This window comes from Eulemur rufifrons, chromosome 2 (genome assembly GCF_041146395.1).
Source record: "Eulemur rufifrons isolate Redbay chromosome 2, OSU_ERuf_1, whole genome shotgun sequence".
Lineage (NCBI taxonomy): Eukaryota > Metazoa > Chordata > Mammalia > Primates > Lemuridae > Eulemur > Eulemur rufifrons.
Window position 1 is genome coordinate 87,330,139 of NC_090984.1, and position 27,879 is coordinate 87,358,017.

General features: G+C 40.4%; 1 protein-coding gene across 2 annotated transcripts; it reads right to left on the reverse strand.

The window, feature by feature from the left end:
* On the reverse strand, positions 1–27,606 carry CCDC198 (coiled-coil domain containing 198). Of its 2 annotated transcripts, XM_069464980.1 has the most exons (6): positions 27,299–27,606; positions 25,137–25,219; positions 16,360–16,446; positions 14,840–14,938; positions 13,938–14,097; positions 1–236 (listed from the first exon to the last, which is right to left on the reverse strand). In XM_069464980.1, exons 1-6 carry the CDS (start codon positions 27,519–27,521, stop codon positions 1–3), a joined length of 888 nt encoding a protein of 295 aa, XP_069321081.1. In that variant the 5' UTR covers positions 27,522–27,606. The 2 variants fall into 2 exon arrangements, with proteins under 2 accessions (XP_069321081.1, XP_069321085.1); XM_069464984.1 differs by lacking the exons at positions 25,137–25,219; positions 27,299–27,606 and adding an exon at positions 25,090–25,131.
* Between the last annotated feature and the right edge of the window lie 273 nt (positions 27,607–27,879).

Below are 27,879 nucleotides of genomic sequence, written 5' to 3' on the forward strand. Positions count from 1 at the left end.
TTATTCTTGATCAAAAAACTCATCAAAAACTGGGATTCTTTCTGTTCTTGTCCTCACCAGTGCTCGTGGTTTTTTCTCATCTTTCCCCAACTCATCTGAGTCAGAGCTAGAACTGTCCCAAAGAAACTGTCCCTGGGCCTCTTGTGCACGGAGCCATGTTTCCATTTTGCCAATTTTCCGGGGACAGTAGTCATTCATTGAATGATGTTCTAAAACTTCTACATTCTGTGAATTTCCTACAAAAAAAGATAAAATTTGTTTAACTTTTTTCCTAAAAATGATTTGTTTATTAAGTGTCTATGTTTTTTTTTTTACAGTTCATCTTATTTATTGTCACAATCTTTTTTTTAAACATTCTCAGCATTTTATTTTATTTATTTATTTATTTTAATTTCAGCATATTACAGGGGTACAAATATTTAGGTTACATATATTGTCTTTGCCCTGCCTGAGTCAGACCATGTGCACCACACCCATTAGGTGTGAATATACCCAGCCCCTCTGCCTTCTTGCCACCTACCTGATACCCGATGAATGTTACTACTATATGTGCACATAATATTGATCAATTAATACCAATTTGATGGTGAGTACATGTGGTGCTTGTTTTTCCATTGTTATGATATTTCATTTAGTAGAATGGCTCCAGCTCTATCCAGGTAAAGTGGTATATCATTGTGGTTTTGATTTGCCTTTCCCTGATGATTAGAGATGTTGAGCATTTTATCATATGTTTGTTGGCCATTAGTCTGTCTTCTTTTGAAAAGTTTCTGTTCATGTCCTTTGCCCACTTTTTAATGGGGTTGTTTGATTTTTTTCTTGCTGATTTTCCTGTATTCTATATATATTCTAGTTATCAGCCCTTTATCATATGTGTAGCATGCAAATATTTCCTCCCATTCTGTAGGTTGTCTGTTTGCTCTTGTGATAGTTTCCTTAGCTGTGCAAAAGCTTTTTAATTTGATCAGGTCCCATTTATTTATTTTTGTTGTTGCTGTAATTGCCTTTGGGGTCTTTTTCATAATTTTTTTCCCTGGGCCAATGTCTATAAGAGTTTTTCCAACATTTTCTTCTAGAATTCTTATAGTTTTATGCCTTAAGTTTAAGTCTGTTATCCACTGTGAGTTGCTTTGTGTGAGAGGTGAGAGGTGTGGATCCTGTTTCAGTCTTCTACAAGTGGCTATCTAATTTTCCCAGCACCATTTATTGAATAAGGATTCTTTTCCCCAGTGCATGTTTTTGTCTACTTTATCAAAGATTAGATGGCTATATGAGGATGGTTTAATATCTGGGTTCTCAGTTATGTTCCACTGGCCTATGTCTCTGTTCTTGTGTCAGTACCATGCTGTTTTGGTTACTGTAGCCTTGTAGTATAGCATGAAGTCTGGTAAATTGATGCCTATCAATTTGTTCTTTTTGCTTATGACTGCTTTTGCTGTACAGGATCTTCTCTAGTTCCATATGAAGCCTAGAATTATTTTTTCTAGATCTGTGAAAAATGATGTTGGTATTTTAATAGATATGGCATTGAATCTGTAGATCATTTTAGGTAGTATAGACATTTTAACAATGTTGATTCTGCCGATCCATGAGCATGATATGGTTTCCACCTGTTTACATCCTCTGCAATTTCCTTTCTCAGTGTTTTGTAGTTCTCCCAGGAGTCTTTCACTGTCTTAGTTAAACATATACCTAGGTATTTTATGTTCTTTGTTGCTATTGTGAAGGGTACTGAGTCTTTGATTTGGTTCTCAGTTTGATTATTGTTGGTGTATAGGAATGCTACTGATTTCTGTACATTGGTTTTGTAACCTGAGACTTTGCTGAATTTGTTTATCAATTCCAGTAGTCTCATGGCAGAATCTTTGGGGTTTTCTAGATGTAAGATGATATCGTCAGCAAAGAGCAATAGTGTGACCTCTTTTTTCTCCATTTTGATGCCCTTGATTTCCTTCTCTTGTCTGATTGCTCTGGCTAGGACTTTCAGCACTTTGTTGAATATAAGCAGTCATAGAGAGCAACCTTGTCTGGTTCCAGTTCTAAGAGGGAATGCATTCAATTTTTCCCCATTCAGTATGGTGTTGGCTGTGGGTTTGTCATTTTTAGGTAAGTCCCATCTATGCCTATTTTGTTAAGCGTTCTTTTCATAAAGGGGTGCTGCATTTTGTTGAATGCTTTTTCTTCATCTATTGAGCAGATCATATGGTCTTTGCTTTTACTTCCACTTATGTGTTGAATTACATTTATAGATTTGCATATGCTGAACCATCCCTACACCTTTGGGATGAAGCCCACATGGTCGTGATGGATTATTTTTTTGGTAAGCACCTGAATTTGGTTTGCTAGGATTTTTTTGAGAATTTTTGCATCTATATTCATAAGGGATATTGGTCTATAGTTTTCTTTTTTGTTGCATCCTGTCCTGGTTTTGGTATCAGGGCAATGTTGGCTTCATAAAATGTGTTAGGGAGAATTCCTTCCTTCTCGATGTGGAATAATTTCTGCAGCATAGGCAACAGTTCTTCTTTGTAGGTCTGGTAAAATTTGGGTGTGAAACCATCTGGTCCAGGACTTTTATTTTTAGGAAGGATTTTTATTGTTGTTTCAATATTGGTACTTGATATTGGTCTGTTTAGGAATTCTATTTCTTCCTGATTGCGCCTGGGGAAGCTATGTGTTTCTAAGAATTTGTCCATTTCTTCCTTGTTTTCAAGTTTATGTGCATAGAGGTTTTTATAGTATTCATAGATGATATTTTGTATTTCTGTGGTATCAATTGTAATTTCTCCTTTTTCATTCCTGATTGAACTTATTAGAGTCCTTTCTTTTCTGCTTCTCATTAATCTAGCAAAAGGTGTGTCAATTTTGTTTATTTTTTTCAAAGAACCAACTTTCTGTTTTATAATCTTATGCATATACATTTTTATTATTGATTTCCTTTAGTTCTGCTCTGATCTTTGTTATTTCTTTTCTTCTGCTGGGTTTGGGGTTAGTTTGCTCATCCTTTTCCAGTTCTTAGAGATGATTCACTGGATTGTTGATTTGTGATCTTTTTGACTTTTGGATGCAGGCTTTTATGGTTATAAATTTTCCTCTTAGGACTGCTTTAGCTGTGTCCCACAGATTTTGATAATTTGTGTCTCCTTTATCATTTAGTTTAAAGAATCCCTTGGTTTCCATCTTATTTTCCTCCTTAACACAATAATCATTCAGCAGAAGGTTTTTTAGTTTCCATGACTTTGTGTAGGGATGAGAGTTTCTGTTGGAGTTGATTTCTAATTTTATTCTACTGTGGTCTGAAAAGATGCATGGTATAATTTATATAGGCTTTGTGGCCTAGGATATGGTCAATCTTAGAGAATGGCCCATCAGCTGGTGAGAAAAACGTATATTCAGTTGCTTTTGGGTAAAATGTTCTTGTCAGGCCCAATTGTTCTAGAGTTCTGTTTAGGTCCATTGTTTCTTTCTTTATTTTCTATTTGGAGGATCTGTTCTGTTCTGTCAGAAGGGTGTTGAAGTCCCTGTCTATTATGGTGCTGCTGTTTATCATTTTGTTTAGATCAAGTAGGATTTGCTTTATGAATCTGGGTGCACATAAATATTTCAAATTGTTATGTCTTCTTGTTGAATTGTGCCCTTCACCATTATATAGTGATCATCTTTGCCTTTCATTACTTTTGTTGATTTGAAGACTAAGTTATCTGAAATCAGAACTGCTATGCCAGCTTTCTTTTGGCTTCCATTTGCATGGAATATTGTTTTCCATCCCTTCACCTTGAGTCTTAATGCATCCTTGTGGGTTAGATGTGTTTCCTGAAGACAGCAGATAGTTGGCTTGTGTATATTTATTCATTCAGCCAGCCTATGTCTCTTTAGTGGGCAGTTCAAGCCATTCACATTTATTGAAAGACTAGATAAGTAGGGCAGATTTCTGTTCATCCTGTTGAGTTGAACTTTGTTGCCTTGTTTTCTCTCTTGAGCCATTATGGTATCTGGCCTTTGACTTTTAGCTTTTGGGTGATTTTACACTAGTGAGTGTTTACTGTGCCGATCCATGTGTAATGCTATTCTGAGTACTTCCTGGAGGGCAGGTCTTGTCTTGATGAATTTCCTGAGTCTTTGCTTATCTGAGAAGGTCTTTATTTCTCCTTCATATAAGAAACTTAGTTTTGCAGGATACAAGATTCTAGGCTGGGCATTATTCTCTTTGAGGAGAATGGGGCCCAAGTCTCTTCCAGCTTATAACGTCTCAGTTGAGAAGTCTGCAGTTAGTCTGATGGGTTTTCCTTTGTAGATTACCTGCTTCTTTCATCTTACAGCTCATAGGAGGGCCTCTTTCATGTTTATTTAGGCCAGTCTGATGACTATGTGTCATGGTGTCCTCCTGTTTGCAATGAATCTCCCAGGAGTTCTTTTAGCTTCTTGTACTTGGATGTCTAGATTTCTACCAAGGCCAGGGAAATTTTCCTCCATTATATACTCAAGTATTTTATTCAACCGTTGTGTATTTTCTTTTTCACCTTCAGAGATGCCTATAATTCTCATATTTTGCCTTTTCACATAATCCCACATTTCTTGTAGGCTTTGTTCTTTTCTCTTATTTCTCTGCTCTATCTCTGTGATGGATTTGTTTAATTGAAAGATGTTATCTTCAATCCCTGAGGTTCTTTATTCTGTTTGATCTACCCTATTATTGAGGCTTTTCACTGTGTTTTGTAATTCCTTGAATAAATTCTTCATTTCCAGAGGCTCTGTTTGATTTTCCTTTTTTTTTTTTTTTTTTTTTGAGACAGAGTCTCACTCTGTTGCCCAGGCTAGAGTGAGTGCCGTGGCGTTAGCCTAGCTCACAGCAACCTCAAACTCCTGAGCTCAAGCGATCCTCCTGTCTCAGCCTCCCGAGTAGCTGGGACTACAGGCATGCACCACCATGCCCGGCTAATTTTTTCTATATATATATTTTTAGCTGTCCATATAATTTCTTTCTATTTTTAGTAGAGATGGGGTCTCGCTCTTGCTCAGGCTGGTCTCGAACTCCTGAGCTCAAACGATCCGCCCACCTCGGCCTCCCAGAGTGCTAGGATTACAGGCGTGAGCCACCGCGCCCGGCCTGATTTTCCTTTAATATTTCGATTTTTTCAGTGAATTTTTCTTCCAAGTGCTGGATTTTATTTTTTGTGATTTGTTTGTGTTTGGTATTCATTTTCTCTTGCATATCATTGAGTTTTCTTACAATCCGTGTTCAAAATTCTTCTGCCATTTTAGTATTCTGAATTTGGTTGATATCCATTGCTAGAGAGCTGGTGTTCTCCTTTGGGGGTGTCCTTTCAGTTTGATTCTGTATACTTCCAGAGTTCTTTTGCTGATTCTTTCCCACCTAGAGCAGCTGTTGCTTCTTCCCTTTGGATTTTTGTTTAGATAATGACACGCCCAGTTTAGTTTCTGAGCCAGTAGGTGGTGCTTTTGGGTGAAATTTGACTACAGCCTGTGTGATGTGTCAATAAATGCAGTAAAAGAATATGCAAAGTGACTACCCTGTCAGTAGGTGGCACTTGCCAGGAGGACCAAGCTGCACTGTTGTTTTTGGGTCCCGTAACCAGCTCTGGTTCCTCTGGAGAAGTGCTCTAGTGCTTCAGGTGGTAGGTGGTGCCCTGGGACTTCCAGGTGTGTCCTTATTCTCCACCTCAGTGGGGGCAGGTTGGGGAGTGAGGCTGGGTCGGGCTGGGTTGAGTGAGCCTGCCCTCAAGCTCCACAAATGCTGTTAGCAGGGGTCAAAGGTCTATTCTCTGCTTCTGGGCAAAGCTGCCAGGGAGGGGCTGAAATGGCCCCACTCAGCCAAAAAGTCTGTGGAGGTGGGGCTGTCTGAGACCCACAGTCTGGCAGTCTGGAGCAGGCCTGGCTCCTTTCCACCCTCCCCTATTCTGAGGTTTCTCTCGGGCCTCTGCCAGCAGGCAGAACCTCAAGCCAATGGAGCTCCCCTGACTGTGATGCGAGCTAGGAGGTTCCCTGCCCAGGATCATGGCCTGAGCTGGGAGTGCAGCCCTCCTGTGGGAGAATGGTTGCCCCTCCAGCACGCTGCAGCTAGGACCCACTCTGGTCTGCCCCTGAAGGCACACATACCTCAGTAGACTAGTTCACAAATATCCCTTCTGCGCCCCTGGGCAATGCGATAGAGACCTGGGTATACAGTATGTGGCCTATAGTCCTGACCCCCAGCCCCGGAGATCAATTCTTGACCCTGCTTCTGAGTAGGAAGCTCATAGTCTGAGTACCTCTCAGTCTGCTGCAGGGCCCCAAAAGGAAAGGTCCTGTTTCCTGTGGATGCCTCTGGGTGGTGGCTAAAATGTCTCTCTGGGCAGTCACGGGAAGGGAAGGGGTAGGGGAGAATGAAGCAATATGGTGCCTGTCCATCGGCTTGGGTCTGTGGGGTGGGACATGCCCTGAGGGATCTAGGAGCCCAGTGCCTTGTCTGCAAGAGGCTCACACCGCTCACTGGTGGCAGCCGTCTCTGGGCTGGTGTCAGCAGGTCTCTCCAGTAGCTTGGGAGCCCACCAGTAGTCCAAGATGCAAGGGAGGGGAAATTTAACCACTCCACCTACCCTTGTCACTGATCTCCAAGCCTCTCAGGGTTTAGGCCCTGCCGATGCCTTTCTCCTTACAGTTCTGCTCTGCAATCTCTTCCTGTGAAGTCTCCTGTAGGTTCAGGCACCCTTCCTTCTAACCCTCATCCAATCTATGTTTGTCTGCCTGTTTGTTTTTTCACTTTCATCTAAAATCTTTCCTTCTTGCAGAGAAACTCTGGCTGGAGGTCTTTCTCATCTGCCATCTTCAGACTACTCTGTCCAAATGTCTATGTTTTTATGAACATAGAATAATCTGCTTGGTTATTTTATACACACACACACACACACACACACACGCACACCAAATTTTATATATATACCAAATTATAATATATATGTAATTTTAAATTGTATAAATTGTATATACGTATAGTTCCAACTGGTGTCTCTGTAAGCATTGAAAAATTTTTAGTTGTCATTTAAAAAAGAATTTAAATCTTCTTTAAAAAAAATTTTTTTTTAAGAGATGGAGTCTCACTCTGTTTCCCAGGCTGAATTGCAGTGGTGTGATCATACCTCACTACAGCTTCAGACTCCTGGACTGAAGCAATCCTCCTACTTCAGCCTCCCGAGTAGCTGGGACTACAGGTATGTATTAATACTACCAAGCCCAGCTAATTTGTTTTCATTTTTTTTTTAGAGGTGAGGCCTCATTATGTTGCCCAAGCTGGTGTCAAAGTCCTGGCCTCAAGCAATCCTGCCTTAGCCTCCTGAGTCTCTGTAAGTCTTCTGAAAGTCATGATAGTACAATAGTACCCTGACCCATCAACAACATTTTGGTGCAATATTGCTTTCTTCATATGTATATGATGAAAGATTTGGCTTCCGGTGAAGCATCTGTGGATTAGTTGCAGAGTCACGTCCCCCTAAATACATCACCAAAAATCTCTTAAGAACAAGGGCATATTCCTCTATATAACTACAATACAATCATTATACCTAAGAAATATAACATTGATATAATGCTATTTTGTAATATATTGTCCATATTAAATACCCACAGTTGTCCCAGTAATGCCCTTTATAGCTGCTATTTGTTTGCTTGTTTGAGTTTTAATTTTAGGTCCAGCATTCAATATACGATCATGCATTACATTTTATATTCTTTTTTCATGATCTCCTTTAATTCAAGAAAGCTCCCCATCCTTTCCTTCTCTTACTTTTTCTCTTTCACCCCTCTCTCCTCCCCACCCTGTCCCTTTCTCTTCCCTTCCTTCTCCCTCCTTCATCTTAACTGTCTTGTTCATTCTTCCTAACATTGACATTTTAAAGAAATCAGGTCAATTATTTTGCAGAATGATCCTAAATCTGGGCTTATCTGATGGTTTCCTTGTGATTAAAGTAAGGTTAAACATTTTGTGCAAGACTATTACACAGGTGACGTTACCTCTGCTCTTTATTGACCATCTGTGTGGTAGACACGTGATATATACTTCTCACCTTCACATCAACGCTGGCTTCATATCAGAGTCACTTGTGCAGCCTTTTAGAAACAGATGCCTGGCCTGCACCCTAGACCTACAGTACTGGGGAGCTCAATGTGTCGGGTGTTCTATTTTACTTTATAGTATCTTTTATTAGGGGAAACTTTAGTTTTGGTGTGGAATTAGATTTACGTGCATATGTATTTACATAAGCTTTTTATTTAGGCAGTACCCAGTGTCCTAAGCTACAATAGACTTTTTTGTAAAAATGGACACCTTCATTTTGATGTCTAACTGGCATCACATTCTCTTTCTCTTTCCCTCTTCTCTTTCTACTACTTCCACTCCTGGCTTCCCTAATTGAGCAAACAGTACAACTGTTGCTCCATTGTCTGCCTAATTCTTCACAAGAAACCCAGGAATTCACCTGGCCTTCTTACTGTCTCCCTGCACTCACAGCCAAATCATTACCAGGTTCTGCCAGTTCTGTTCCATATCTGGCTCCATCTCTCCATCCTCATCATCGCCCTACTGTCCTGGTCCAAACACCATCTCTCTCATTTTTGCCATGTCTTTTAACTGGTCTCTCTTCATTCTTTTGCTTTCCCCTCCCAGCCATTCTCCACGGTGTAGAATGATATTTAAAAATATAAACCTGATCGTGCCACTCCCCTGCCTTATCAATGGCTTCCCATTGATCTGAAGATAGAGTTCAGAATCCTTATCGGACATGACCCTGCCTATGTCTTCAGAACCATTCCCAGTCTCTGGTCACTCTCCTCCACCCAGTGTCTGAAGTCCATCAATGTTCCTTCGTACTGTAGGGCTTTTGCACGTGCTGTTATTAATTACTGCTATGAACATTCCAAAACCCCTGGTCCTCATACTCACATGCAACTCTTGCCCCCTTCTTCCAGATATTTTGTGTCTCAGCTTAATGTCACTTCCTCATGGAAGCCTCTGAGTTCACAGATATTATTAATAGGTCTGCCAGTTATACTCTTGTTGAACATCTCCTTGTTCACTGTCTATATACTATGTGAGCTTCATAAGCCAGGAGCCACATCTACCTGGCTCATAACCATATGATGAATGCCTGGCACCTAGTATAGGCTTATTAAATATTTGTCAAATGAGTAAATGAATACATGAACGAACAAATGAGCTATTAGAGAATTTGAGGAGGTGGGAAGTTGGGAAGTATTGGTAACTAGGACCTGGGAAAGCCTTCATTCATTGAGGCTCAGGGGTGTCAATCATCTCTGCAAATGAGCCAAAAACTACTAAAGACATCACTCAGACTGGGAAGAGGAATTTTCCAGAACATCCAGTGAGAGGCAGAAGCTTTGAAACAGGAAAAGAACGTCTGTTAGTGGTGGCATCTAATGTAATATTAATGATAGCTTAAGTCCCACAACACTGTTGATATTACAGTAATTCAGGTCTAAAGTTAGTGTGTGAGACAAAATTCACAGGTTCAGTTTTATCCTTGAAAATCAATCCCTTATCACTCATAAAGTATTATACACATAGTTTTGTGCACACAGCATTACAATTTGAGGACTTCTGAGCTAGATGTCTTATTACTTGTTACATTTTTATAAATCCCTGTCTATTCTCTATGGTTTATAGACTTAAAAAAATAAAAATAAAAACATAACCTTCAAAAACCTAAATGGCGTTTGGATGAGCAGAGTAGAGGAAAGGGTATCCTACTTCAAAATTAATTTGGGGAAAGAAGAAAGCAACAGATGCCAGTGGGAGAAAAATAGGAAGTGATTTAGGTAGTACAAGGATCATATAAAGCATGACAAATGTTTGATGCTTGTGTATTTTATGTGTTTTAGAAAAATGTATCACTACTATGTCAAACCTAATAATGTCACAATTATTTCACAGACAAAGGTATATTTTTAAAAAGCAGAACAAAACAAGATATTTTATAGAAAACTAGTGCAGGTGGCCAGATATGACCAGAATTATGAAGGTGACATTTAAATGATAGATTTAGGGTGACCCTTCCCTGAAGCATATGGTTGTTTTCACCATATGACATCAATTCCATCCTTCTTCAGTTTTGTTCATATTCCCATACATTTCTATGGTACTTTACATTTTATAATGTGCTTTTATACACATTAGAATAATTTTCACAGAAACTCTATATGGTAGACAATACTTTACTCCCATTTTACCTATGTGGGAACTGAGGTTCACAGAGGTTAAATAGCTGAAATTTAGGTATAATATAATCTCTATCTATATAGATTAAAGCTATATAGAAAAATATACAGTTAAGATTTGTTGAGAGGATACCGTGTGCCAGCAGGCACTATTCTGGGAACAAGAAAAGGTCTCTGCTGTCAAGGAGAGACACTTAGTAAACGCACTGTCGGGACTCAGGGAAGGACTTTGATTCCAGTGCTCTTTCTACTCAATGCAGTCACAGCTTGGCTTCTGGAGAGGGCAGGAGCCACATAAATACATTAAAACTCATAGGATTGTACACCAAAAAGAGCGACCTTCATTTTGTGTATGTTATATATGGTTATATTGGTTATATGATCATATGTGTCATTTATTATATAAATGTATGTAAAATGTATGTTCAGGTGTGAATCATTTCATTTTAAAGAGGCAGCAGAAAACAAAGACTGACTTTTATCTCACAAGAGAGCTAAAACTCTCACCCCACCTTTCAAAAGTGGAACAGGAATGGGTGAATAGATCATTACGTAAGCAGAGACGGTGCATAGGAACCTTAATTACCAGACTGACTAGCAGAATGCTCATGTAAGTATATGATCTTGGCTACACTCCACTTTTAGGAGAAAGCAAAGCAAACTACTTCTAGAAGACTGGGAAAGAAATCAAAGATGCTCTCTGGGAATAAGTAAAAAGGAATCATTGCTAGAACATATGCCAGGTGGCAGGGGTGAAGTCTGCTGGCCGTGGAGCCCGGAGCCCTGCGTGTGCAGCACCTATCAGTGTCACCTCTCACTGGCTGGCTGTGACCTTGTGTGCGTGACTTGGGCTCTCTGGATCTAGTCTCCTCTTCTGTAAAAGAGGTGGTGGTAATCCTCACCTCACAAAGTTGATAGAGCGATTAAATAATGCATTTAAAATGCTTAGAGCTACTTTATAAATACTAGCTCTGTCCATTATTATCCCAATATCTTACACTTTCACATGTACAGGGCTGTACAATGAGAATTAAAGCACAGAACAGAATGGTAAACTCTGCAGGCACTGTAATCTCTCCACCACCAAATGACTTTCACTTGCCTTACTTCCAACAACAATTTCAGCAATAGGCGAATGAGTTGATGCAGACGTCTCATTCCGTGGGATTCTAATTAACTGTGATTTCATTATAATGGAAAGAATTAGAATTTCCTCTCTATCTCATGCTAGCAAAATCTACATTTTCTAGGCTCATTTTGTCATGTGTATCTATACACACACACACACACACAGAGTCATCACAAATAAAAAGATTCTCATAAAATTGAAGTGTTGAAAGAGCTCTCACGGGTTATTTAGTCCATCAAAGCCTGGCTGATCTTCAAAAGCACTTGGAGAACTTTTAAAAAGTAAAATTCTTTCACCCCCAACCTAGAGAAATTCTGATTCAGTAGGATGAAGTTGGGACTCCCGACTAGGTGTTTTTGAAAAGCTCCCCAGGTGGTTGTGCTGGTGACCCGGGCTGGGCACCACAGATGCAGCCATGCCTCCCAGACTGGCACTTGAGCTGGCTTCTGCCCGAGTTACTGTTTCTAATCTCCCTCTCCCCACCCCTGTCACTTCCAGGAGAACATGGACGCCGATGTCCACTAGCTGCTCTCACTTCCTTTCAGAAGTCACAGAGTGCAGTCTGCTCCTGGAAGATACGGTTGAGGAGTCTCAGACTTTCCCACGGCTGTCCTTGACCAAGCTCTGAGTCCTTGGTGTCCTGATGAGGTCATGCAAGAGCACGGGTCAAAAAGACCTGGCCTTGAATCCTGGCTTTGTCACACTGGACAAATAATAACTCCTACCTTCTATTAAATAGGTTGTGCGAGGACTAAATGAGAAGATACATGCTAAGGGCTGACCACAGGACCTGGCTTATAGTAAGTACTCAACAAACCTCAGCTTGAACAAAGTGAAGCAGCTTGAAAAAGCATCGGGAGAGCAGAGGAAAACCCCCATCTCCATGTGCCAGTCTCTCCTGGTCCCCTCCAGGTCTGGGGTGTCTTTCAAAGACTTAGCCAACGTTGGTTTTTCTTGGCCTGCTCTCAAGAAATGATGCCAAGTGTCTAACTTTAGCTGAGGCTCTTTTCTTGGTTGTTTTGCATATATATTTTAAAGGCATTTTTTAAATTGTAGAAGTTGTTTAGGTGACTACAAAGCATATTTCATTTTGAGTCTTGGGAGTATAGGTTAAATAGATGCCCCAAGTAGGTTTTCAATTATTCAGCCCATTCTTATTTAATTAACTTATTGATTAAGCATCTTGTTCCTCTGAGTGGGGACAGTGTCTCTTTCAGCATGTGATTTTGCATCTTAGAAGCTCAAAACCTCCAGAGACTGGGCCAGCTTTTCTGCAGCTCCCTTAGTGGTCAGCCCTGTTGATGTGGGGATTTGGCTTGCAGCGCAGCGATCTCTGTGTGTGAACAATACTGTACATTTGCAACTGTGGGCTTGCCCTGGGGGAATACAGACAGGGAAAACTTAATGGAGCTCTAATTGGTGGGGCACTGTGGCGTAGAGATTGTGGACACGGTTGGAAAGCACAGCGCAACCTGAGAGGGCAGAGCAATTTGGTCCAGCTGGAGTGTGGGGGCTCGAGCAGGACGATGAAGCTAGGAGGGTAGGTGGCAGCCTGAAAGTCTCAGAGTTCCGTTTTAAGGAGTTTAGACTTTGTCTTCAGGCAGAAAGAGACCACTGAGGATTTTTTTTTTTTAGGCAGGAGAATGACAATGTTCAGATTTGCATTTTATAAGATTACTCTGATATTAGTGCAGTGCGTCTAGAATTTCAGTGTACATGAGAATTGCCTGGAGATCTTGATAAAATGCAGGTCCTGATTCAGTAGGTCTGGGGTGGGACCTCAGATTCTGCCCTTCTAATAAGTTCCCGGGTGATGCTGATGCTAGTGGTCTGGGGACCACACTGAGAGCCACCCAAGTGAAGGCTGGTGGACAAAGAGTCAGACCTAAGGGGAGGAGCCCAGTCAGGAGGCTACAGCTGGAGCCCTGGTGTCACAGGACGAGGGCTGGACCTAAGGCAACACTATTGGGAATGGAAGAGACTGACCAGCTATAGGAAGAGACAGAAGAAGGGCTGAAAAGGCCCCAGGTCTCTGGCCTGAGTGACATGACACATTGAGACGGTAGATGCAGCAGCCGGGGAAGCTTGGATGGGCAGTGATGCTGGATTCATTTTAGACCTAAATGTGCCAAAGAGTGTTGACCTGCTGGGGAAAGGGTGCAGCAGGGGAGAGGAGTGTCTGCATAAGGTACCATCTTGGCTTATGCAAATTTGCTATGTGACCACAGGCAATTTAACATATCTCTGTGTGCTTCATTCTCTCTAATCACAGGATGGGGCTATTTTGCCTTTTCTCCTTCTAGTTATGTAGCACGGATTGCAATAATGCATGCAAAGAGTATTAAACCCATAAAAAGAAAGAGACATTTTATTACCAAGCTTAAGTTTATGTCTTTTCCTCCCAGCCATCCAAAATTACATGACAACTTGCCCACTATATTCTGGGAAATAAAATCTCAGCAGGAATCCAAGGCTGTTTGCTGTCTTCTCAACACATCCCCACCCACCCTGGGAGTTTATTTGATAACATTTAAAAAAAAAAAACACTCGAAATATTTTACTAAAAATTTATGTGACTCACCTGGACTTCTATTCAAGGTTTCATCAGGCAACATGGTTAGAAGGTCATGGTCATTATTCCTTGGGATGCTTTGAAGGATTTTCTTGGCTTTATGGTCCCTCAGTTTTTGCTTATTAATTCTTGCCTCCTGGTGAAGACTTTTCTTCAACTCCATTTGGGTCTGAAAATAATCAGTTATAAATGATTAATGTTCTTCCCAAGCTACCTTTACCAGAATAGATCAGCAGATCAGCCACTTTGCAAGTCATAGGCTTATCTGTAGATGTCTGCAGTCCTCTAACCAGAACATGGTTTTCTTTTTCCTAGAAGAAGGTATGGAAACTTCCTTTATTCACAGCCTTGTTAGAGGAAAGGTGAGTGCACCTGTAATCTCAAAAACATATGGCTCAATTAAGATGAGGACCCTTATAAAAATGTTTTTCTGTAGGCTAGCTGATATGTTTGGAATTGCAGAGGGCAGTATCTACAGGCTCATTTCCTAGAGGGAGGAATTTGGAATATGACAGTTATAGAACATTATTATTAAAGGGGCTTGTTACAAGAGGTCTTTCTTATAAGATAATTCTAAGGTGTGAGTTATGGAGAGAGGCCTAGGTATCAGAATAAAGACCAATTCACCCTCCTCCCTTTTACTAAACCAAAAAATGACCTAACCCCATTTCCTTATGTCCAGAATGTCATAGGAGCAACCCATTTTTAAAAAGGTTGACTTGAGACACACATCATTGGGAAGACTGAAAACAGAGAAAAGACTCAACAAGGCTGTTACAGAATCCAGTGACTAAATTTAAAACGCTAAGCAGAGACTAGATATGTATGTTTGACTATATTCATCTGCCAGGGCAGTAGTTATGTGGTGTAAATTTGGTAGATGTGACACTCTTCTCTCTTCTCGTGTTTACCTCTTGTCTTTTACGGTTCATTTCCAGCATTTGCATCTTATGCAAATATTGCCTCTTCCCAGAAGTATACATTGGCGTTTGCATTTTCTTTTCCAGTTCCTGATATGAAAGATGACACAACTGTTAGTATGGGGTCATTGGTTACTAACTCTGCAAGCCACAACCTTACATCCTTTTCTGGCACAAAGTGAGATCTTCATCAATCAGTCCTAATCCATAGAGATCTCTTGTGATGACAAAGATAGACTGTTGTGTGTCCCTGACAAGTCCTTTGTGTTGTCAGTGAATGAAGTGGCCCTTTGCTGTGTAGATGATGTAGTTTTTCAGTTTCCTGTAGAGTTTTGCAAACCTTAAATGGAAATCTCTTTCCATATCTCATTTTTGACAAGATATCACGTCCCCTGTCAACAGAGGCTCATTACTCTCTCCCCGGGAATGTGTTCTGGTTCTATGAAACCTTCCTATTTCTCTCTGCCTCTTTTGCCTGATTGGCTGGCTGTGAAATGAGAAGGGAGCCACCAAATTGTTTAATGGAACCTACCTCCACAGAGTGTATTTCTCTACGCCAGTGTAGGCGTTGGAGAACATTGCAGTTTAGGGAGGATTTGAAGTCGATTATTTGTGACTCTGGTAACCTCCTCCCCCAGCCCCCTGGTCTGTCACAAGTTCCAGTGGGACGGTGCAGACAGTTATGGAGAGCGACCGGCAGTGAACATACCTTCATTCGTCATTTGCTGTTGCCAGGAAAGGGAAGGGATGTGCTCAGTGATACCTTTCGTGTTGCCCTGTGGACAGTGACTGTCAGCCCATGCAAACCTCAGGGAGGGGCCCGTCGCCACAGGTGCTGTCAGCACCAGGAACGTGGCCTTTAGAATCTGACAGTACTTGGACATCCTTTACCAAGTCAGCCAGCCGCACAGAAGCGTCTAGCTGGCTCCAGAATGAATTTAGGAGTGGAAAGTGTTTAAAATCTGCTCCCCCTTCAGTGCTTTCATTTCAGTGTGAGGGGAGTCCTACCCAGTAGAGCGCTGCAAGCGCACAGCAGGGAGAAGATCTACAGAAGACCTTTGCTACGATTACTTTTTGGTGAGGTTGTGGCAAATAAGTCAGGAACAATTTGAACAATAGATAAGATCTCTTCCTGCAAACTGAGAACGAAGAGAAAGTTTTAAACTGAGGGGAGGAATGAAAGGGAAGAGTCATGCTGGATTTTTGACAGATTTGAAAACGTTTCGAATCACCAATTTCCAAGTAAAATTCTTCTCTCTCACCTGCATTGCCCTGTTTTCATCATGAAACAGAAAAGGGCCCAGAGTGTATCCGAGAAGGAAGAGCAATCGCCCGCTGGAGGCAGGCACGGGAGAGAAGCGATAGCTTTAAAACGCTCTGAGTCTGAATCACTTGACAGTTTGATTTGTCCTTGAACTTCTCTGTGCAGGGAGTACGTGAAAAGGCCAGCTCACCCGGATCCCTTGCAGCCTGCCCCAGTTGCCCACCGCACCGGTCCCTGCGCGGCCTGCCTTTGCTTTGTGCATTGTCCCAGCTCCTCGCTGGCTCAGAAGCCTTTCCGAAGTAATCACTCGTGGCAAGTCAGTGGGTTCGAGCTTCTAGAAGTTCAACATTTAGAGCAGTCAGCATTCCTCATGCCATGAGATGGTAAAACACAATAAAGCAGACAGTAAACTTTGGAAAAGCAGCACTTACTGCTGAGAACATACAGGGAAGGTGATTCTAACAGTTTTATAGTTGTATCGGTGCAAAAAGCTTTTCAATGGACCTGGGTTCTTTATTGTTCTGTTGCATCGTTGCCAGTGACTTATTGATCCAAATATTGGTCAGAGAGTTAAAAGACCAAGAATCCTTTACTGTCTGCATTAAGGCACCACATCCAAAGATATCAAACAACCAGGGTCTTAGACTATTAGCGATAAAAGAGGCACCAAGAAGTTACTTTATTTTATTCATCGTTTAACCACCCAGTTGAACTATTCTGGTCCTTAGGGAAGTGTCCTGGTTTTGTCATCTTCAAAGAAGCTTTCTCAGTCTCCTCAGTGCTAGTCAACGGTGATTATGAGACACATTTAAAATGAAAGTGCTATGTGCTAACAAATCTTAGTGATGTCTTTTCCTAGCAGGGGCTTGACTTTATGGGGGTGATCATGCTGGAGTTCCAAGGCTCACTGAGACAGGGCGGTGACTCATGTCAATGGGTCTGCCTCAATCCCTTCTTGTGTGATCTGTTAAAGGAACTGAAAGAAGTTGGATGGCTTTAGTTCGTAGTGAGGGAAAGAGTGTCCCGCAATGAGACTGGGAGGTTAGGCAGGAGTCAGGTCATGTAGGGCCTGATGGGCCATTCTAAGGGTGTTGGTCTCTGAAGGGCAATGGGAAGCCATTGACATGTTAAGCAAAGGAGCAACATGAATACATTTGCTTTAATCACTCTGGTTGCAGTGTGGAAGCTTAATTAGAGAGGAGCAATTATGGATGTGGGGAGATCAGTTAGGAGGACAACGATGATGGTCTGGTGTTCAGGGAGGGAAATTGATGAGTTCTACAAATATCTAAACCTAACCAGACAAGATTTGTATGGTTGGTAGCGGGGGAGTGGAGTCTCCAAATGACCAGATGATATCCCCATCCAAGGGGTGGATGGTGTTATCATTTTCTGAGATGGGGAATTCTAGGGGAAGATGTGGCTTAGGTGGCATATAGAAAGAAGCTACAAATGTGGTTTGGAGCAGGTTGAGTTTGAGACACCTTTGGGACATGGCAGTGTAGATGTTGAGTAGATAATTAGGCATGGAGCTTGGAGGAGAGGTCTGTGTTAGAGATTTTTGGGAATCATCCCTGGGTAATGCGTGAGTGAAGGCAAGGTTGTGGACAAGGTCAAGAGTGACAAGAGCAGAGCCAAGGACTACTGACTTGAGGAGCTCCAGCGTCGAGAGGCTGGCAGCTGGGGATGTGCTGGCCAAGGAGACTGGGAGGTGATGGCTGGAGAAGTAGGAGGAAAACCAGGAGAACGTCCTGCTGCGGCCAACAGTGCGAGCACCACTCTTACATTAGTCCAACGCTAAATGCAAATGCTAATTTATTTAAAAATTCTTTTTCATTTTGGTGTGATTTGTTATATTATCAAGGACTAGACTTGGAAGCCAGCTTGGTTTTCAAGGTGACCAGGGTTAAAAGAGGGAGCAGGACCGCAGAAAATATGTACTGAATATCCAGCACTTGTAATGGGGAGCGCCTGCTGGCCTCCCATGGCTAATTCCCTGTACATCCATTTCCTGGTCCCCGGGCCTGGCCCTGACCTGTTCTGGGAAGAGCAACCAGCAGCCCTTTCTGCTGGAGCAGTGCAAGGAAGAAAAGGAGAGCAAAGGTTACGGAGATGGGGAAGAGACACCAAGGGGAAAGAAGTCATCTTTATGTTAGACCATGCACGGTAATTTGCATTTGTGGTAGGAAGTGGTTCTCTGTCCCATCCTCACCTCAGATGAGGAAGTGGGTCTTTTAACATAACTTAGCAAAGATACAATGATGAGATTAATGCTAGTAAGAGAAGTTTGTTTGTTCCCCTGGCTCTCAACTCTATAGGACATGAAGATGCAAAGCAAATGGGACTTGCTGGCACAGGAGGCAGAAGCTGATCAAGGCAGCACACGGAAGGGAAAGGGGGAGGGGAGGAAGGGAAGGGAGGCCAAGGGAGAAGGAATCCTCCAGGCACCTATGGGAGGCAGATTCTGCCCTGATTAAAGGGGATTTCTGGAGGTGGGGGAGATCAAGGAAGTGTTTGTCCATCCTCTGGACTAGGAGAATGTTCAGAATTTGGTTCTGATTTTGCTTATACAACTCTGCAGCCATTGCTACATATCATGCCCAGAGTTTTAAATATGTCATCTCATTCAATCCCCATGGATCCTTCATTCAATTACCCTGTGGATAATTATGATGATTCTCTATTTCAGAGAGGCTAGTGACTTGTCCAAAGTTGCACAGCTAGAAAGCGTCATCTCCAGGATTCAAGGAGATGAATCTCAGGTCTGTCCAGTTCCAAATCCCATCCTCTTTTCTCTACTATTTGTTCCCCAAAATGTTTTATCATAAGAATTTCCTGGAATTAAAAAAAAAGAAAGCCTTGGGTCATTCACTGGAGATTGAAATTCGACCGATCTGGGGTACGTCCTGGGGATAAATGTTTTTCAGAACTCTCCCAGGGATTCTGAGGATTTCTTTCTAGTTTGGAGTCCATTGACTTCCATAGTGTCTCAAGTGAATAAAGGAACAACGTCAAAACAGACCAACAAAATGGACTGAAAGATTTGTTTGTGGAGCATTACTGAAGAAACAAGCCTGACGAAGCCAAGATTTTTTTTTAGCTATTTAAAATCATCTAGCCACAATTTCTTAGGCTAGGTTTTTGTTTTGATAGTATGAATATATAATTAATCATAGACCCCTTTCTTCTATTCTCAGTCTTCCTACTTAAATACGTAGTTCTGATTAGGGTTAAGTGGTAGCTGTTTTCAAGAACTCTCTCCAGGCAATTACTTTCTTCTTGTCCTTTGAAAAGCACCTAAAGAATCACACTATTCCTTCACAAAAGCCACTAGATGGCAGCAACTAACGTTGCAAATAGGATCTCTCGCTTAAATCGTTTTCACTTGGCCCGAGAAGCACTGCAGGAAAAAGTGTTGAGAAAATTGGCTTCAGCTAAGCAAACCAATCAAATGAAGTTGCCTCAGAATGCTTGGGAAGCAAGATGCCTCACTTCGTTTTCAGAGAGAACACGATGGAAGGAATTACTGGAGAATTGGTAGGATGAACCTAGTTTTTCATTTCATAATATTAAAAAATGTTATTTGTCTAAAGACTTCTGGATTATTTGGCTTCTCAAACAAAAATGGTTAGCATAGTCAGTTGACGTGTCTTCTGGGAGATTCAGGAATCGAGACTAAATCAACCAGAGACCATAAGTCACTGAACTTGGTGATAAACACTAATCTGAGATGGTTTTTCTGTTTACTAGCAAGAAGAAAAAGATGGGCCAGAGCAACTCAACAAAAAAGTAAAATTTGTCTGGCACCATGATTTAAGATTGTGTCTTTTAAGGTTCTGAGAAGCAGGGAAAGGTATCCAGGACAGCCTTGGAGTGAGAAGTCATAAAGCCAAGGAAGAGTTTGAAGTCAGAGGCTGAGTTGTTTTCTACCCTTCTAACCGACAGAAAAGACCTGCATTAAAATGTGAGCTGGCAGATGTGTTGCTATAAGCATTATCAGAAAGCTGAATATAAAGAAGGTAAGACTTTATAACAAAGAATTTAAAAACTTAGATAAATGGATAATTTCTTAGGAAAATATGGATTAGCAAGAAGAAATAAGATACCTAAATCAACTAATAACCATAAAAGAATTTTAGTTAGCAGGAAAATTTCTCACTCCCTTCAAAAGTCCAGATGTCCGAAAATGGTTTCAAAGACCTGTTTTTACCAAACTGCTGAGGAACAGATAACACCTGAGTTATATCAAATGTTTTAGAGAATAGGAAACAGGGAAAGGTAATCAAGACTCACACAGCCTTGGTGGCAAAGCTGAAAAAAAACAGGATAAGAAAGTTACAGATCTACTTTGCTTATTAAAATAGACACATAAAGCCTTAGCAAATTAAATTCAGCCATTTATCTATATATGTATCTCATGACCAAGTAGGATTTATGCCAGGAATGCAGGTATGGTTCAACATCATAAAATCTATTAGTGTAATACATTGTCTCAACAGGTTAAAAAGAAAATCCGTATGATTATTTTAATGGATGGAGAAAAAAAGCAATAAAATGTAACACTCAGCCCTGAGAAAAACTCTTAGCATCTGAGGAATAAAGGAAATATCTATAATTTAAATAAAGGGCCTGTGCCAGGTATCTTCCATTTGTTTTTCCAGATCTACTTGCCACGTTTTTCTACCCTGTTCACTGCCTGTGAGGACTAAGCAGTTTCTGTTGCATTTTAGCTTCCCATTGAGTTTAGCCTCTGAGGATCGCTGACAGGAGGAAAGATAATGAGGTCAGGGTGTTTGTTCTTCTGCCTACATGCCTGCAAGGTCATATCTGGATAGCTGTGTCCATCATTTGACGGTCACTGCCTTTCTCAAAGCAGCTTTTTCTACCAAACTCTCTCCTTCTGAGTTCCAGAAATTTCTCCCTTTCCTAGGCCCTTAGCCTAGAGTTGGTTACCCTTCAGCTGCTACTAGTGGTTATTGCAATATCTTTTGTGGTTTCCCTAATCCAAACCTCTGTACATAGTTGTTCATAAAGAAAGCTTCCTTAAGTTATTGTAATTTGAGTGTGCCATCTGTTTCCTTTTGGGACTCTGACTGGTACCAATATTTACCAAAATCCTATTGCAAACATTGTACTTAGTTTGAGAACCAGTCCCACTAATGTTATAGGTAAGACAAGGATGCCCATTACTATTGCTTGTATTCAACGTTGCAAGGGAAGTTCTAGCCAATGCAAAAGTCAAGAAAACAAGTACAAGGAACAAGAATGGGGGAGAAAGAGAAAAAAAATATTCTCATTTATAGAAGATATTGTCTGTATAGAACATCTAAAAGAGTCTATAGATAATTAGAACTACCAAAGTATTTCCATAGAATTGTAGAACACAAAAATCAATAGCTTTCTGATTCACCAGTAATAATCATTTGGAAAATTAAATAGGAGAAAAGACTTCATTCACAACAGGGAGGAAAAAACCCTGTAAGGTATTCTGGTGGTCAGTTCTGTGTGTCAACTTAGCTACGCTATAGTCTTGAGTTAATCAAACAGTAATCTAGGGTTGCTGTGAAATGATTTTGTAGATGGGAGTAAGGCCCATAACCAGCTGAATTTAAGTAAGGAAGATTATTTTAGATAATCCAGGTGGGCCTGATTCAATCATTGAAATGTCTTAAGAGCAAAGCCGAAGCTACCCTAAAGAAGAAATCCTGCCTGTGGACAGCAGCGTCAGCTCGATCCCTAGAGTTCCAGCCTGCTCTTGTCAAATGCCTGCCCTGTGGATTTTGAACTTGCCTTGCCAGCCTCCACAATCATGTAAGCCAATTCCTTGCAATGCCTTTTAATATATATCTTCTTTTACTGGTTCTGTTTCTCTGGTTGAACCCTGCCTGATACAGGCACCTAGAAACAAACCTAAAAAAATTGCACAAGACTCCTGTGGAGAAATTATGAAATGTTGAAAGATCTAAGACAGAATCTAAGTAAATGGTAATCTATGCCATTTGCATGGTTTTGTAGACTCAAAAACAACATAATGAAACCGTTCAAGTCAGAACCACCCTACTTATCTCTCACCAGCAGATTTATACTCATATTTCTCTCTTCCCCAATTCGTTCATTCATTCAATATTCAACACATACCTATTGATCACCTATTATGTGCCAGGCACTGTTCTAGACACTCAGATACATTAGTGAAGACAAAAAAAAAAAAAAAAAAATGCCTGCTTCTGTGAAGATTATATCCTAAGCATGGGAGGTATGGGCCTGGTGAAGAAAATACACAATGAACGTAATAATAGACAAGTAAAGTGTTTGGTATGTTAGATGGAAGTTAGCATTCTAGAGAAAGGAAAAGGCAGTGAAGGGCCAGGGGAATCAAGAGTGCTGGCATGAAGGTTGTGACTGTCAATAGGTTGGTCTGGGTAGGCCTTATAGGGACAGTAAGATTTTAACAAATCTTTGGAGATAGGGAGTTATCCAAGGAAATTATCTGAGGACAGACTATATAGCGGCTAGACCTGAGATGGCTGGATAAGAAGTGACCAGGCCAGAGGGCATAGTGCTGATCAACCCTTCAATATGGCCCTAGGCACACTAAATTCAGAGTTCGCTGGCACAGACTCCCAGATCCTCTCAGCTCCAGTCTGGCGAACATTAGTTCACGACTTGCTCTTTACTTGAGGAGTAGATGTTCAGGAAGTGGAGAGTGCCAAATATGCAACTCAAATTATTGAGGATGCAATTAGATTTGGTTTAATAATTAAAAATACTTTTAGAATTTTCTTTGGCAGAGATTAGGCTATTAATTAACATGTCATGAGGACCCAGCATGCATTATTCTCTCAAAAACCCATTTGTGGTGGAAAATGTGCTGAGCCTCATCTGTGAAGATAATTATAGTTGATATCTTTGGGAGTTTCTGCCAAGTTCCTAGTGATTTCCCTCTTCTCTGGGAGACAAATGCAGAATCTACAGGGGTGACTCCTCTGCCCACATATTTACTGCATGAGCATATCCTGTGGTCATGGCTCATTGGACCAGAGCTAGGATCATGAGCAAAGCTGAGCCAATAAGATCTCTTCTCCCAGGAATCTGGGACTGGAGCCAACAGGGTTAGGCCAATCTGCCCATTTGACTGGAACTGTAAGATGCAAGGCCAGATTTCATCAAGTGCACCTGAGGAGTGGAGAAAGCTGATCTCCAGGGAGAGAGAGTAAAGCAAATGCATGGAGGCGAGGTTAGGGAAGACATCTAGTGAGTTCTTCTGCCTTTCAGGTTCCAAGGCACAATTCTTACCTGAAGTCAAGGTGCCTCCCAGCTCCTGGGTTCAATAAAGCATTCCTATATCCTTATAATTAATCACATTGGTTATTTTGGCTAGTCAATTGGACTTCTAATACAGTGATGTTACAGGTCTGCAATAGAAGGGAATGCCCTTTGAGTGTTTTTTTTCCTTCTGCAGGAGGCTGGATCTCATTGGCATTCATTCATCTGTTGATTCATTCATTCATTTCATTCACAAACTTTTTGGGATGCATATTAAGTGTTAGCGGCTGAATTATAAGACTGAATAAGACATAGTCTTTGCACTCAAATAATAATTCACTTGTCTTGATTTTTCATTTTTAAAGTGGTTGATTATGTTGGGGGGGGTGCAATGTTTGGCTCTGAAATATGAAAGTTCTCTTTTTGAGCTTGATTGACTGAGAGAATAAGCCTAACCTTATTTATCTAGTACTGATATAAAAAGTACTTTGTGAACTGTAAAGTACTATACAAATATTTTTCACTGGTTATAGTAATATCTTATATTTGAGTTAATAAGCTTAGAGTTTTCCAAAGAACAAATATTAAACACTCCTCGGAAAGGAAGCATTCGATTTAGGAATAAAACAAGTTTTAAAATTGTCCATTTAGCTAGAGATATACTCAAAAAAAATTAAAATTGGATATTTCTTATATTTACACTTTATTTTTCTTGAAACAATATTTTTGAAGTTTCTAATATTTTGGGAAAATATGCTCTTTAGGGACCAAAGGATATAATCACTTCAAATAATGATTGTGAGCTTCTACAGAAGACAGGTAAATAAAAACCAACTGAAACAGAAATAATCCCCAACAAATGAGCTTCAATATCCCTGGGATTGGCCCAGGCATCTGGGTGAATTGTGTAGCAGGTTGGATTTGGCTTCAATTCCCTTTTTCAAATGTCAGAGATAGATCCTGCTCTCAGGAGGGCCTAAAACTCTCCTTTAACTGATGCTCATTTTCAAGGACCCATTCCCATCTCTTCCCTTTTCTAGGGTGAGAGTTCTTAGAATTTGTAGCTCTCCAGAGGGAATTCATTAAATATTTATTGAGGTGAATGCACTTAAATCTTTTGCTTTGCTGACTTGAAATCCAGTGTCCCAATTACAACAACCAGTTAACATCCAGAACGATAAAAGGTTAAGGATAGAGGGACTACAGAGATCACTTCTGCTGATGGTTAAAAGCACAGACTTTGGAGACCTGGTTGATATCTGGGCCCTGTGTATCTTTGGGCAAGTTACTTAGCTCTCTGAACCACATGTAGAAAATAGAGATAATAACTCGTTTCTCCTAGGGGGATAAGAGGATTAAATGCATGACATAGATCAAGTTGCCTAGTATAATATCTGACTTGTAGTAGGTGTTAATTAAATAGCAGTAGTAGTAGTAGTTGTTATTATTGTTTATTACAAGTGAATTTCCCATGGTCACCCAGCCAATCAGTGGTAGATTCTTGTCCCTTGAGTCCCAACCTCCCTATATCCTTGTTACTGTACTTGCTTCTTTTGGTTGCGGGTCTTAAAAGTGAAATCATTACTAAAGGAAATCCTAAAGTAGTATAGTCTTTGCAATTGGCAACATTCTCTTTAACAACATTCTCGTTAGCAGTTTGGTCATTATCAATATCCCTCTTTTATGATTATAGATAAAAAGGGGATGTTACCATTATATCCAAGAAATTCCTTATGAAGCCTTTTAAATTCATCTTACTTGAAGTCTTTGGGGTGGATGCCTTTTAATAATACTTGTTTCTCCCTGTTCCAGTGGGATGTCAAAATACATGGCCCTGGATGCTTTAAAGATTGGGGGAGAAATAGAAATAAACCATTAAACACAATTGATCATTACATTAGTCAATCATTAGTTATTAGACTTTGTTAACACAATTTTGTACCTTTTCAGTTATATATGTCTAGCCTGTGGGTTGCATGTGGAGGTGAAACACAGAAAACAGGGGCCCTGTGTTAATGCAAATGATACTATTAATATTTTAGCCTGGGCCCAGGATGTAATTTCTGCTTTTCTTATTGCCTCCCCAGGTTCATATTTAGAGGAAGATCTGCAAAATTAACATTGTATTGACAAATAGCAAAAGTTATTCAAACAGAATTTGGCCTGGAAAATAGAAACTTATTGATTTGTTTTAATTCCATGAAATCTCCTCCCTCAAAATATAGGAAATCAGAAAAATAAATAATTTTAAGAAATGAAAATAAATTATCATCTCAGATGAAATAGATCATAGATAGATGGGTAGGTGATTAGACAGAGAGAGGTGATAAATGGAACAGGAGTGTGGAACAGGAGTATGCAATGCCTACCATTGTATGATGACAATTAAATAGTCTCCCCCACTAGGGAAAAAATTTCTACAAGTGGCCACTATAATATAACAACATATCAGTATTCTTTCCTGATGAAACAAGCCAGGGATACAGAGTTAAGCCTCTGTTAGGAAACAGAAAGGCTCTACAGATTCATTATGGTTTTTATTTTTTAGCTTGATTATCCTGGGCTCTTGGAATTGCTACCATGACCAACATGAATGAAGTTCTTTCCTTCTCACTTAATCTGGATGCATTCTGATTTCTAGATTGTTACTTAGACTATGCTACAGTCCCGCTTTGCATTTTAAATAGAACAATCCCTGCGTAATTATGTGTCCTTAAGACATTTGAATGACCAGTTTAAGGACTTTGCTCTCTCTAACTTTTAGTTATGACATAACTTGCCCAAGGTCATACGATTTGGTATTTGGTGGAGCTGGGCCTCTGAAAGTAGTGACCAGAATGCTCACCATCCCCTTGTTATTTATTGTTAATGTGATTTGCCATTTCAGACGTTAGCACATTTTCCAGTCAGGACTCTAAAACACTAGAATCAACTTTCACAATTCATTTAGTTACTAAAATCTTAAAACTCTGGATAGGGGAGTTTGGATAAAAAGGGAATTCCTCTATGAAACTAAGAGGAAAATTCCCACTCATGCGCTTAAGAACTTGGAGAACATAAAGAACATAAGAACAGGCCATATAGAAACAATCAAAGGCTGTCGATTCTACAGACAGTAGCCATGAAAATCATTCTGGGGCAAGATTTGCCAGAGAACAGAAAGCTTTCCAACCAAGTGGTCCAATAAGGAAAACTATTGATTCAGAATGTGAAGAAAAGAGAAAATGACATTTATATACATATATATTATAAACATACTTCTCTTTCTCATTCTAACAGACAGTCTATTTAATTATCATTGTCGTTGTCATAACACATTTTACATGTCTTATAAAATATTCCAGAATAATTTATAGCCACTTTAGGCTCAGAGCTTCCAATCGTAATGGGAAAGAACTCTCTTAGTTCTGTGGATGACCGTGAAGAATGTGGAGCTGGGGAAAGGGTGACTCATCTGATCGTCTGTGCTGCAAGAAATTAATTCTGTGTAGGGTGGTTTCAAAATTCATGTTAGAATGAGTTCACTCCTAAAGTGCTGCTTTCAAAACCACAATGTCTGATGCATTAAACTGTACCAGAGAGAATGATTTAAATTTAGACTCTAGCTGAAACATACGATTGTGATCATTTATCACATCAGTATCTATATAATTTTAATGGTCCAGCAAAATAAACACTGGCACTGTAAACTAAGCGGAAACAAAATGATTTTTCCTTCTCACATGGAATGGTGAAAAGCCCCTTTACACACAGTTTCCATACTAGAGTACTTTCAATTGGCAAACATTCAATCCCCGTGGAAAGGTACTCCTTTACATTTCAGTAATTTAGAAACTTTCTGAGATTATGGAAATAATCAGATAAATCAATAGCTCTCCTTGGTCCAGATACACAAATCTCGTGCTGGGTTTTATGTTTACCTGCAAAATATCTTCCATACCGGGTTTCTCGTAGAGGTGGCAGCTGCCCTTCCAAAGCTTTCTTCTGGTCCTGAAGACTTGCCAATGAATATGAACTCTTTTCTTGCAGATTCTGATCGAATGTGATGTCCACAGGGCCAGCCAAGGGAGTCTGTTCCTCTTTGTTTTGCAAAGGTGCTACTTTGGTCACCCTAGGGTGAGCCTTAGAGTGGCTCAGGCCCATTTCACATGAAAGACATTCGGAGGAAAACCATGAGGGAAGTGGTTTGAGAGCCTTTCATGTAGCTTGTTTTAATCAAGGTATTTCAGAAGTTTACCCCAGCTTTTTAAAGCAGTCATTTCCTTCATGACATCTTTCTAGTTCTGTTTCATTACACACTAACCTCTCTGGCCACTTCCTGGGAGGCTGGTTTCTATGGAGACATCCCTTCAACTCCTGTTTTGCCATTTCAGACCCAAAGAAGCCAGTTAAACATTGACCTGGTTATGCTACTTTATGAAAAACTCAGTGGTAGGACTGGAAACCACTATTGATCATTAAACAAATATCTAACACCAGGAAGGCCATTAACAGAGATATA